We start from the raw sequence: 13,550 nt of genomic DNA, 5'->3' as shown, positions 1-13,550 counted from the left end.
AGGGGGGAGGGATTGCATTGGGAGTTATACCTGATATAAATGATGAATTGATGGGTGCTGACGAGTTGATGGGTGCAGCACACCAACATGGCACAAGTATACATATGTAGCAAACCTGCACGTTATGCACATGTACCCTAGAACTTAAAGTATAATAAAAAAAATTTAAAAAGTACTATTAATGTTTGTAATTCAATGAAATAAACATCATTTGTCAACGTGCAATTTCAATGTGTAAGATCCAGCTTTTGATAAACGAGAAATGGATTTGCGAGTTCTAAGTGATGAAGGCAATTTTAAAATGAGGTTTTGGATTTGAAATGAGGATGAGGCAGCTTGGACATAGTGAGCAAAGCCCATGGAAGAGACCATGGAAGTCAAGACCAGTACACAGTACCCAAATACCAAGGATAATGTCTTTCTCCATTGCGTCCAGATTAAACAGAGCAAAAGAGTGACGGATCTCTGAATAAAAAAGATATTCAACTTCAAAACTGATATAACTGAATTTTGTCTTGAAAAAGTCACATGTTGACTTGGCACATTGACATTTTCTTCTGTTAGATGAAATTAGACCCATACATTATATGGAATTCATTATGACAGAAATAACATATTTTTGAACATTTGAGTTGTGAAAGTGAATTTTAAATCTTGTCACATAAGGGAAAAGTGGTTGAGCACAATTCAGTTGCCTGTTTAATGTAGCTCCTGCCTACATTAACAGAAAGAGGAAATGGTAAATGCTATGTTAATAATGTTGCTGTCCTTGACAAAGAGAAGTGATTACTATTAATCTAAAGCTAAATATAATCAAATACCAAATATTTTCCTAAATGTTTATGTCTATAGACTTATAGTTATCAATCAAACAAAAAATAAACACTAAACCCTTTGTGTTTACATTATTACAGATGCATAATATGTAATTAGAAATTTGAAGTTGTTTTACATCTTTTATTTCCCATTCAATTAATTATCTTTTATTCTATTTTAATACATCTTGTTAAACTAGGAACTCAGGTGACAAATTGTACCAGATTAGACTAAACTTTGTTGGAGAGAAGAGATAAAATGGTGAGCAAGTAGAGCTGGGGAGTCTCCTCAGATGAACTGATAATGAAATCAGAATTTCACAAAACTATAATGAGTTCAGTGGATAAAATGGGTTGTTATAGAAGAAAAATAACAGAAGCCAAGAGTCTAAGAAAAGATTCCTATGGAAAGTTGCATCTGAGTTAAGGTATGAGGATCAGTACTTGCAATAAGATAAATGGAATATTTTAGGCAGCAGAAACAATATGATAATAATATCTTTACAATAACCAAAAATGTACAATTGGTCAATTGTCCATATTTTACCAAACTATGCTTCTTTATCCATACACTCAAAGCAGATTGTTTTACTTCTTATGTAGATTGGGCATTTGGCAAAAAATATATTCAGAAGAAAGCTTATTTATCTCAAGCAGAAAATATTATAACCGAATATAGTCATAGGTTTGCATGTGTATATGAAACATATCCAAGAAAAAAGATGCATCGCTTTGAAACAAACATAATTATATTTTATTATTCTGAACTATTGAATTGTATATGTTTTCTACATGACATTATTATCAAAGTTATTATTTCTAAGATAGGACTTGGGCATTTAAAAAATATTTATACTTTTCTCTCAGATATATAAATATTATTATAGATATAAACACAGATATAGACATGACTACATGTAATCTTATTTAAAGTCCTTAAGCACAAGTTTGTAAACTTTTATCTACAGATTAATAATATATAACTGTCTAGTTAAGAGGCAACTTCTTGCTAAATGAGTGAATGACTATTTTAGAAAGCAATACAAATTTACTGCTTATATTCATCTTTCCTAAATTTAAATCACTAATAATTAAAACTCAAATTCATAAGTCGATATTCTTTAGGAAAGACAGACAATACTGCAAATCTACTGATAAACTGATTTATATATTTTGCAAGATAAAACACAAGCCTTTGATTATATGCCATCACTTGTGTACTTCCTGTTCATTAAATTCAGTCAACTCACTGCATGCGTAAATTTGGACTATATTTGTGATAGTGTTTAATTAATAATACTCTAGATAAATTAATTATAGAATGACTTTAAATAGTCAACTTTGTGAATGTTTATTATCTGTTTCCAATTCTAGATACCACAAGTCTCCATAAGAATAAGAACCATGTCAGCCTTGATCATCACAAAATCTCAACAGCAAATAGAATACAAGGAATAAAATAAAGAAGTATTGAGTTAATCATTGATAGCTTGTGTACATATTATTTAATGTGGTCTTCTAAGAATGCTCTGATTTAGATAATTAAGAATCATAAACTTTCCTGGTCAGAGTCTTGAAAAATTTATATCCTTAATAACTTGGTTAAATATATTAATAGGTGTAGGCAAAGCTAAATTTTTCTGAATAATATATTTGGTTACCAAATTTTAACCTATTTAATATTGTATTTAATGTTATTTTATCTTTCTTCTATATCACTAATACCATTCCATTCAAATTTTTTTTTTTTTTCTGATGGAACAAAGCTAGAGTAGAAATAAAACTGGAATAGAGAGGGATGTATATTTTGGTTCTGGCTCTGTCACTACCAGATGTATGATCTTGAAAAATATACAAGAGTGTAACATCCTTGTGTTTCAAAGTTTAAGATTCTTTAAGTAAAACCTTGCAGTGTCATGACTCTCTTGAAATGGAACAACCTAACAATGAATAGATTTAAACATCTCACAAAACAGTAATACTTTAGGAGCCTTGAAAAAAAACAAAAAACAAAAAGATTTCCAGAGAAGGCTAAGAAAAATAAATGCTATTAAGTGTCTGAAAATAAGGAAAAGCTATATCTGTCCATGCATGACAGAGAAGGTCAATTTGAATGTCAAAAGAGCATGTACAGAAAAACAAATACATATAACTTTCTTGAGGGGAAAACTAATTTTGAACGTCCAGTCATATATCTTTCTTGGTTTGAAACCAAACTGTAACACATATTTCATAATATTTTTTCTATATTCAGCTGTAAATTCTGAAAGTGGTACACTTTTAATTTCTTACCTTCCACTGAACCTTAAAAAGGGCATGTGAGCCAGTTTTGCTCAATGACGTATTAGCAGGTTTTGATTGTTATTCAAAAAGGTTCTCCTTATATAAAGACTCAATACAGTTAGCACCACTCTTTTCCCTTGACTCAAGTGTAGAAATAATGACTTAAGTCATTGCATCAGCAATTCTGAATACGCGAGCCTATAGTCATGAATTGTAAACTAAGAAAACCATTACCCCATTCTGGTACTATCAAGCCACTGGACCAACAACCAGTAACTGTCTACCTACAGAATTCTTATTATGTAAGAAAAAATGAACCCTATCTATTAAGGACAATAATTAATTGAGTTTTCTTTTACTTGTAGCTGTACCAATATGCAAACATATATTAAAACATCTTAAATCATGTGCCACTGGTAACAACTTAGATAATATCATTTTAAAACAATGCTAAGTACCATATTTTGAAATGAAATTAGAGAGGTTATTAAAAGAAAAATAAAGAACACGTTAATCTTTCAAATGTTAAGATACATTTAAAATATCAGAGCAAGGTGTTATAACAAATAATTTTACAAAATGTGTTTCTTAGTCATGTTGAGCTCAGTGTGTTATTTCTTATTTTAGCACTTTTAGCAGCAGTAACAACAACAAGGTGAATAGTATTGCTAAGTGGATATATATGGTTCTACAGTGATAGCTCAATAATTTTGGAGATAATGGGCAATGTGAAACTTAGAAAGTACACTGTTTTATAGCTGAAATTCAGTGTGTCTTATTTATTATATGTAATGAACTTTGCAGAAAATGATATTTTTTAGGAAGTATTAACTTAATCTGATACTTTTTGTGTATATAAGATTTATAACCAAGATAACCTCTGAAGCCATCAAGATTTCTCAGAAAAGACACCTGCATATTTCTTTTTAAGGTCATGTAACTTTCTCTCACCTTTTGATTACTTATTCTCTGGAAATACTTCTAGTTCCCTTCCGTTTTTGCTTGCCAATATAATTACCATTTGTCTAGTATTATTTTATTCCCGCTGGCAGAGAACCTAATATTAGATGTATTTAACTACTCATCCCTCAGGATAGAAATCCATATGATTTTAATGCTGCACAAATCAGATGTTAATAAACTGAGATTTGAGATTTAAATACATTATCGTAATATCTGTGGGAATTGTGAAAAAATAAATATGAAACAAAATAACACAAAAACTATATTATTGTTAGTCCCACATCATTAATACTAGTATGCCAAAACTAAAACAATATAGCTTTTTGTATTTTGTAAATGGGATTTCTCACCAGAAATTTAGAGGGCTAATGCCTCTACCTTCTATAAGCTCCTTGATGACTTTTGCCTTTATGTCTGGATAAAATTTATATTGTGAAATAATTGATGTTGACAGCTAATTCCAATCTTCTTTTGCTTTACCTTTGAATTCACAATGGCTGTGTTTTTTATGTAAATGTTTTTAATGCTAAATGTATTTTAGAAATGACAGCTGTGTAATAGATATAATAATGTTATTTCTCTCAGATTATCCATACAGAAATACTTTTTCCTATATTATAGCCATGCAAACATACTAAATTAAATTTACTGTAAAAGACAAAAATGTAAGACAACTTAAAATCTAATCTTAGGATTTAATAAATTGAAGATAAAACACATAATTTTACTTCTTATTAATTTGTTTTATAAGAGACAAAGTATCTCTTGACATTTTTACCCTGTTTGCATCTGGCAGGTTATTTCAGGTTTTGGAGTATAAATATGAGGTTTCCATTTGCTTGCAGACAGCAATATGTTGTTGCACAGGGGCAGATATGGATTTACCTGTATAACCAGGGGCACAGAGGCAGTTGTATCCATCAGTCCTGTAGGCACAATTTTCTTCATCTAGACAAGGTGAGATTTTACATTTATTTACTTCAAGTTCACAGAAGGGCCCATGGTACCCAGGTTCACAATTACAAAAAAATCTGGAAAAAAGTGGAAAAATTAGAAATATCCATGTAACAATGATAATCATTTATTACATATGATTCATATTTGTATTTTAAATGTAAGACATTTGACATAATTGAAATAAATAATATATATCATTCATATTTTCTTTGAAAAAATATAGCAATTCCCCTTGCAAAATTTTGTTCTGCTCAAATATTCTTGATGTGTGAATTTTGCAAAACAATGTGTTGGGTAAATAATTACTGTAACCTGACGAATACTAGTATCAAAATATAGAAATAATTTCCAAAGGAGATATTAAACTTATCAAAACTGTATACTTAGCAAAATAGGTCTTCATACTTTTCCTTTTAGAAGTCTAGATAAAGAAGCTCTAGAAACTTTCCTTAAAATGTTTTGAGCTAGATTTTATTTAGGTTTTTTGAGGAAACTCTTCCTAATTAACTTCATTCATCATTTTATAACCACAGAAGTCTAACATCCCCCATGCTCCTTCTTTTACTTCTTCAACCAACATTAATTAATTGAGCACCAGGCATTAGTCAGGTACCCATATTCAAGTGTAAATTAAACTTGAGCTTGCTTTTGAAAGTGTCAGGAACAGGACAGGAATACAGATGTGTAAATATTACAGTAGATACATATCAATTGAGGCAGGTCCCATGAAAGCATGGCTAACTGCTAGAGAAGAGGTGACAGAAAAGGTCTTACTCAGTATTAATAAAGAAGGAGTGGGATCAGTGTTTTAAAATTCTGTATATGAGTGAAAACATGCAGTATTTATCTTTCTGTGCTAGGTATATTTCATTTACAATAATGTCCTCCGGGTTCATGTATGTTGTTACAAATAACAGGAATTCATTCTTTTTTATGGCTGAAGAGTATTTCATTGTTTATGTATACTACATATTTTTTATTCATTCATCTCTTAAGTAAAATAAGCCAGTCAGCAGGGAAGAGGGGATAGGAAAGGTTGATTGATGGGTGAAAAGTTACAGTTAGAAGGGAAGAATAAATTTGGTGTCCTATTGCACAGTACAGTGACTGTAGTAAACAGTAAGGTATTGTATATTCAAAATAGCTAGAGGAGAAAATTTTGAATGTTTGCACCACAAAGAAATGATGAATGTTTGAGGTGATCTCTATGCTAATTATCCTGATTTGCTCATTACAAACGAATGAACAAACGTGCTGTAATACAATATATTATGTAGTATAATGATACAATGTATTAATGTATCAAAATAGCACAACACATAAATGTTATAATTATTTGTAAATTAAAAATAAAATTAATAGAAAAAGAAAGAGTAAGGAATGTTTGTACCAGTTGGACAGAAGGCATTGAAATGTCATATGCAATGGGATACTTGTGAAAGAGTAGATTATTTCCCAAGAGCTCTTCATGTGACTAGGGAAATTACTATAATCACCTTTTTAGAGTAACACTAATCCAATTACTAACTTCTTAAATTTTTGTTCAGATAGTCAAACTGTTTTTGTCCATCTTATTCATTTTACAAATATCTCCCCATATAGTGAGAAGTAATGTAATTAATCTACCAAATGCCTTACTAAAATCAATATGTTTGTTAATAATACTGTCTTTGATTGCTACTTGGTGTTCTCACTGAATTAATGATGATTCCAAGGAATCACAGAATAGATAGGAATTGAACACAGAATTCTCAAAAATAGCAGTGAAAAGTATCTCAAGAAATGATTTTTTTCATATTGGCAAATTTAAAAATGTTATATTGCTATAGAAACAAATAATGACTTTCATTTCAATTTATGTATTTCTTTCATGTACTTCTAACAGTTCTATTATATTTATAGAAGTTTCAAAATCTAATTTCTATTTTAAAATATTGAATACTAGAAAATTATTTTGAGATATCTTGCTTTTTCAGTGTTTCACGATAATCACCACCGATTGTCTCATTTTTTTCTAAATAGTAGTTTACTCATTACTACTTTATAGAATTTTCTCTCTCTCTCATTTTGAAAATCAGAAAATCATAACTTACCTTGTCTTTTGTCACCCAAATTTTGTTTTCTATTAATACAAATGATTCTTTAGTGGTGTCATATCAATCAGTACCCAAGTATCCTAAAATCTGGAAATCTGGACCACTAAAAAACCAGAGATGCTCTTCATTAGTGATTCTTGTCTGAGTCAATTTTCTCCATTCTATTTGCCAAATGGTACTTTTCTAGCACCTTTGTTCTTCACTTACTAGTTGACATTCTACCTTTAGAAAGAGTATCTTCATTTATTCATTCATTTTTTCAATGATTTTTTATCAATATGGACTCATGGATTTTTATTTTCTCAATGGATAAAATATATAATAATTACTATTTATTTTAATGTTTAATTTGTCAGAGATTTAGCTAAGGGAAGCTCTTCAAGCTGGCTTCTCTTTTCTTTTGACATATCCTCATTCTTTGATCATTCCCACTTTCTAGCACAAGATGTTCCAGGTTTATCTTAATGCATTCTCTGTCCTAGATTTGGCATCAGCCATTTTTTTCAGGAGCCCTGGTTTCTTTAAGTGAAGAATATTACTTAGAAATTAAATTATTGATATGTCCATCACTATATGTATAAATATAGCTACATGTATGGATACATTGGCATATGTATGTACCCATGTAGTTGTATGTATATAACTGTGTTTGTGTATACATACATAGTCTTTTTCTGTATCTTTGTGCATGTTTGTGTTTGTGTGTGTTTTAAACACATGTATAGGAATGCATGAGCTCATACCAAACACTCCAATCATAATTTAACACAACAGGGTTCATTTTAGTCCGGTCTATTTCTTTATCTGAAATTATTTTTTTTAAGTAACAGGAAACATAATTTTCATTATCTTAAATATAGTTACTTACTTGTTCCATAAGTTAATGGGAAATTTTTGTGAAATGTCTTTTTGTCATGATTAAGATGCAGGTTTTGCTGAATGTTAATTTTTTTGTCTGTATAGTTATCTTGAAGATTCATGAAGAGATTCAGATTTTGACACCTACCCAGAATTCTTGTTTTTTAAATTATGATTTCCTTCTGAATTGTGCCTTTGATAGTTTTTACTAAATGTTATATTCATTTTTTGCTTCCATGTCCATCCTTCAAATATATTTACCCTAATTTAAAATGAACTTCTCAAAAAGTTCTGCTGCTTTGTTCGTTCTTTAACATTTATCGTGTAACTTATTTTATGAATCTCAAATACATACCTTACGCTTCTGATTTTGAAAGTGATGTCACACAGTAAATAAACATACATGTACTATCTCAAGACTTACAGAAGTTTATTTTTCTAAAGTTTTTGGCATATAGATAACTATGTGAAGAATTATTTTTAATAATAAGAATTATAATGATCCTTTCTTCAAAGAATGCTTCGCTTCTATTTCAATAACCTCTCTTTCCTTTTTGCTCTCATTCCAAGACCATTATTTTTTTCTCATTTTCTAAACTACTCCTGAAGTCTGAACTTTTCAACATCACAAAAATATGCTTTACTTTTACATAAAATAAATTCCAAGCATTATTGAATTTCAAGACTCTGTTAACCCACAGATGCCTGTTCAACTGGAATGTTGGGGGTCCCTGCTTTGTTAATAATGATGAGAAAAGGCCCTGGGATTTTAGAGTCCATTTGGAAGTTTTCTGAATGGCATCTAAAATTTTGTAGCGATCAAAGAGAAAAATCATCGCCCCACTATTAACAGCAGCCCTGGTGAAACAGTTGACAGAAAACATTGAACTTATGCTTCTTATTTTCCACCACGCTAAACAATATGAGGGCAAATTTGTGTGAAAATAACATTTGACTCTAGAACAGAGCATCTACCTTTAATCCTTGTCTCTGTTTTCCCAGAAAAATGTAAATGTTCGCATTTTCTCTTTCTCCTTGCCTCCCTCCACCTGCCCTACCCTGCTCTCTTCCTGTTCCCTGTCTCTAATAGGAAGGGCAAGCACAATGCTGGAGTACTTGGGACGTTTTCACTATGCACTTAACATTGGCCCTTCAAAACGTTAAAAAAATAAAAGTGTACAGGGTATGTCTGAAAAGATCCTTACCAAATTTTTCCCCCTACTGGCCTCTGACTATAGTGTGCAATTACTTCAGCTTTGCCATAATTTTCATTTCACTATTACCTGCTGAGGGTCCCTTGATGCGAACTGCCACTAATAAGGCTAGAGAAAAATTAAAAGTAAACCTGTTTTTTATTAATGTCCTAAGGGATCCAGTCAAATGTACGGTAAGTATTGCATTTTATGTTAAATGTCCCTAAAGTATATTTTTCTTTGATAAAATCAATTTTTTTTTTTTTTTTTTTTTTTTTTTTTTTTTTTTGAGACGGAGTCTCGCTCTGTCGCCCAGGCTGGAGTGCAGTGGCCGGATCTCAGCTCACTGCAAGCTCCGCCTCCCGGGTTTTATGCCATTCTCCTGCCTCAGCCTCCCGAGTAGCTGGGACTACAGGCGCCCACCACCTCGCCCGGCTAGTTTTTGTATTTTTTAGTAGAGACGGGGTTTCACCGTGTTAGCCAGGATGGTCTCGATCTCCTGACCTCGTGATCCGCCCGTCTCAGCCTCCCAAAGTGCTGGGATTACAGGCTTGAGCCACCGCGCCCGGCCGATAAAATCAATTTTAATAGCTTTTAAAATATACATATATAATAATATCTTCTATCTTGAGAGAACAATTAAGACCATGAAATATGTATTTTGTTGAAATAAAATTTTCCATTTAAATAAAAGCTTTCACTTCAAAAGTTTTACTAGAATCAGACAAATATATTGTCAAAGTATTAAAATTATAATTCGTATGTTTAATTTGGCATTGGCCTAAACTTTTCAAATAGGTGTTCAAGATACTTTTCAATCACTAATCATTTTAACAGTGACTTCTCAAGAAAATTCAACATATTAAAATAGAGATAAGGAAGAGTAACTATAATTGCATAAAATGATATTGCCAAACTGAAAAAAGATGGAAAATGCAAGATAATCACACAAATTTGTAGCCCCAAATTAGCCACGATTACATTTAATTTACATTATTCTTGTATACTTTTTCTCTTATTGCAGATGAGAGAGGAATTAATAAGTAGATGTGTTATTTGTATGCTTCTGAAGAGTTATTTTAAAATGTAATTATTAAATAGATTGAATGGTATTACAAAATCCAAGTATAGAACAGAATGTTTAATGAGAGTTTTGATTCTAAAATGTATTTGCAATAAGATTAAATCATACTTGTTTGAGTAGATATTTTTTAAAAGCTTACATTCAAAAGAAGAAAATGAAATTGTAAAGTGTCACAGGTGAAACTTTCTGATAAGGACTTTTTAGCCTATGTTAAAGCAATTCTAATTTTGAAAGAATTTATATTGCATTTTAAAGCATTTCTACTTTTTTTGTGATATTATAATTGCATTCATGAACCACACTTCTTTATAATTAATAATTTTTACTTAGAACATGAATAATCTATTTCATATTCACAACATGTATTTATTATTTTATATATAAATATATGTCTACATTATTTATCATACAATATGTCTTTATATGTTTTTATTATAATTGCATGTGGGTGTGAATCTGATTTGAAACAGTGATGTTATAGTAAATTCTCTAGTAGAATAAACATCATTTGGATTGATGACTGTTTCTAGGAAACAATTACAGAAGAGTAAACAGATTTTTGTCTTTTGGTGAAATGCATATTAACTACTCACTTTTAAATTTGTAACAGTGAAGAATTACTCAATTTGTGAACATCACAAACTGAATGGTCACAATATGCTTGTTGATAATGATCTGACTATGACAATCACATCAGCCAAGCTTTTGCAACATTTTCTTCTATGTTTTATTTAAATGGACTAGCCACTGTTACTGTAATTGTTCTTGCAAATTCTATTTCGTTGTAAATTTTCAGTAGATAGATACTATTGTGAGTGACAAGTGAACTAGTAGCAATGACTTGAAAAGACATTAGTTGTATTGGATAACATATGCTATGAAGTGTCAGAAAAATGTAAATTCCAGTGTTCACTTTTGCAATGGATTTGTATATTAATTAGGGCTGTCATTCATGTGCCATTATATCTCAGCAAACTCATCTTTAAATCATGTTACTAGAGGTAAGTCTTAATTGTTGCAATAACCACAAGAGAGAATAGAATAGATTAAAAACATGAATCTAACTATGAGGCATATACGTAGTAACTCTTGTTTTAATATGTTTTGTTTATGTGGCTACAGTTTAATTTACTTTGAACTAACTATAAAATTATTTGTTTTAAATGAGTTGGTAGATTACTTGAAATATTTTTAATGAGTACTTAATAAATTAAGTTTTCAAAAAAATAAAATTACTTTCTTTAAGAAAAGACAATCAAATGTGACTACTTCATTTTCAGCTGCTAATTGATTTTTAATCTTTGAAAGATTTTAATTCATTGAAAATGGCTTTTATTATAATAATTTACACCAGGTAATTTTCTAAGAATAGAATAATTATCACCTGTATGCCCATCACCCATATTTAAATCATCTTAGTATTGATTCATGTTGCCGAAAATTTTTTAAGGAAAACACACAAAATGTAGTTGATCTGTCACATATATGATATATATATATATGTGTGTGTGTATGTGTATATATATATCTGAGACCTGTCATAAATATGTATGCACACTCCTATGCATCCGTTCAATTAATTATCCTCCATTCCTCACTACTGGGAGAAAATTACTACTCTTAAGATGCTATGTATTTTTTAAAATATGTTTTAATACTTCACTAAATATGAATTACATATCATATTATTCTGAGACTTATTTTTTCAGTCAATTATACATTTTAATAAATATTTAAGTGATATACTTTTCTATAATTTATTCACAGTAAGTAATGTATAGATGCTTATGATTATGTTGCATTGTATTTGTTTTGTTTTCTAATGTTTACCAATGTCAAGATATTGGAAAGGAATCACCTTGTTCATATGTCCTTGCTGACAGTGCTGGATGTTGCCATGGAATTGGGTTTCATGATATTAATTAAAATAGATCTAAGAATGCATAGATGATTGGATATGCTTGACAATCAGATGCAAAATGAGCAAATAAGCATATAAATCAGAGACACAGAGTGGACATCAGTGGACTGATTCACAGATATCTATGGCAGAGGCTAATTGATGATGGGGTTTTAGAAATGAAATATATAAACAGTCTAGTTATGGTGCTGCCTCATGTATATAGAATGAAAGGTATAGCTCTGGAGGACAGAGACATAATTCAATTTAGCTTTGTAGGGATTCTCTGCCTCTTTCACAATTCCAAGACCTAAGTTATGTCACAGACTCAATTACTCAACTGAAAATCAGGGTTTGCCCTCTTAAGAGGAATCTTTAACAGAGTCATAGGTATTTTATGTATCCTTTTGAAGTCTTCCTCAGAGGTATCTGAGGCTATTTACCAGTATGACTGTTCTCTGGTGAAAGAAAGATATTCAGACCTTTTAGGAGTTGCTGAATACTGGTTCTGAAAGTATACTTAACTTTACAATGCTACTAACCCACTAGTAGAAACAAATTATTGAGTTCAATTCAGATGAGGTCACAAATACATCTTCTCTTTGATTTTGTTTTTTACCCATAGTTCTTGAATATACAGTGTAGTTGATATCTTTAGTAACAGCACAATTTCTACATTAGAGTAAGAGCTATTATGGAGGAAAATACAATTGGAAGATCTTGTCCTGCCCCTATGGACCCATGGAGATTTGAAACTGACAGCAATTTTGTATTCCTTTGGTACTTGTAGTGATTGGTGTCCCCTTGAAAGGACTGAAAGTTGCAGGGGTGGTGGTTCCAAACATCCCTACTTATCTCACCAGATTGGACAATGTGAAAGCTAGGTAGGGCACAGAAAATGAGAGGAATGATAGAAAATTTTTGGAAACTTAAACAGGATCTGATGCAAATTTCACGAATTCTAAAGTTTGGATTTCTATGAAGATAGATAAACAGAGCTCCTGGTACCTGAGTCCAACTATGGCAGAGAAAATTAGTTATTTTGTGTTCTAATTAGTGCAGCTCCACTTGAATTTGTCAGAATGCCTTTTTAAAGATATTTCAAAAGACCTAAATAAATAGATAACAATTTTTCTAAAATTGCCCTACACATTCAATGAAATTCCAATCAAAATTGCTTGTTTGAATGTATAACCAAAACAGCATGGTACTGGTACCAAAACAGAGATATAGACTGATGGAACAGAGCAGAGTCCTCAGAAATAATACCACACATCTACAGCCATCTGATCTTTGACAAACCTGAGAGAAACAAGAAATGGGGAAAGGATTCCCTATTTAATAAATGGTGCTGGGAAAATTGGCTAGCCATAAGTAGAAAGCTGAAACTGGATCCTTTCC

General features: G+C 30.9%; 1 protein-coding gene across 1 annotated transcript in view; it reads right to left on the bottom strand.

The window, feature by feature from the left end:
• LOC108539741 (protein eyes shut homolog) overlaps positions 1-13,550 on the bottom strand; it is a gene marked incomplete at both ends in the record, with an annotated part of 872,682 nt that overhangs the window by 319,681 nt on the left and 539,451 nt on the right. The window contains 1 exon segment of the mRNA XM_017888636.1: positions 4,947-5,092. Coding sequence (XP_017744125.1) covers positions 4,947-5,092 — 146 coding nt within the window.

This window comes from Rhinopithecus bieti, unplaced genomic scaffold (assembly GCF_001698545.2).
Source record: "Rhinopithecus bieti isolate Rb0 unplaced genomic scaffold, ASM169854v2 scaffold_1468, whole genome shotgun sequence".
Taxonomy (NCBI): Eukaryota; Metazoa; Chordata; class Mammalia; order Primates; family Cercopithecidae; genus Rhinopithecus; species Rhinopithecus bieti.
Note: the sequence above shows the minus strand (reverse complement) of the source record. Positions and strands in the feature narration are given on the sequence as shown.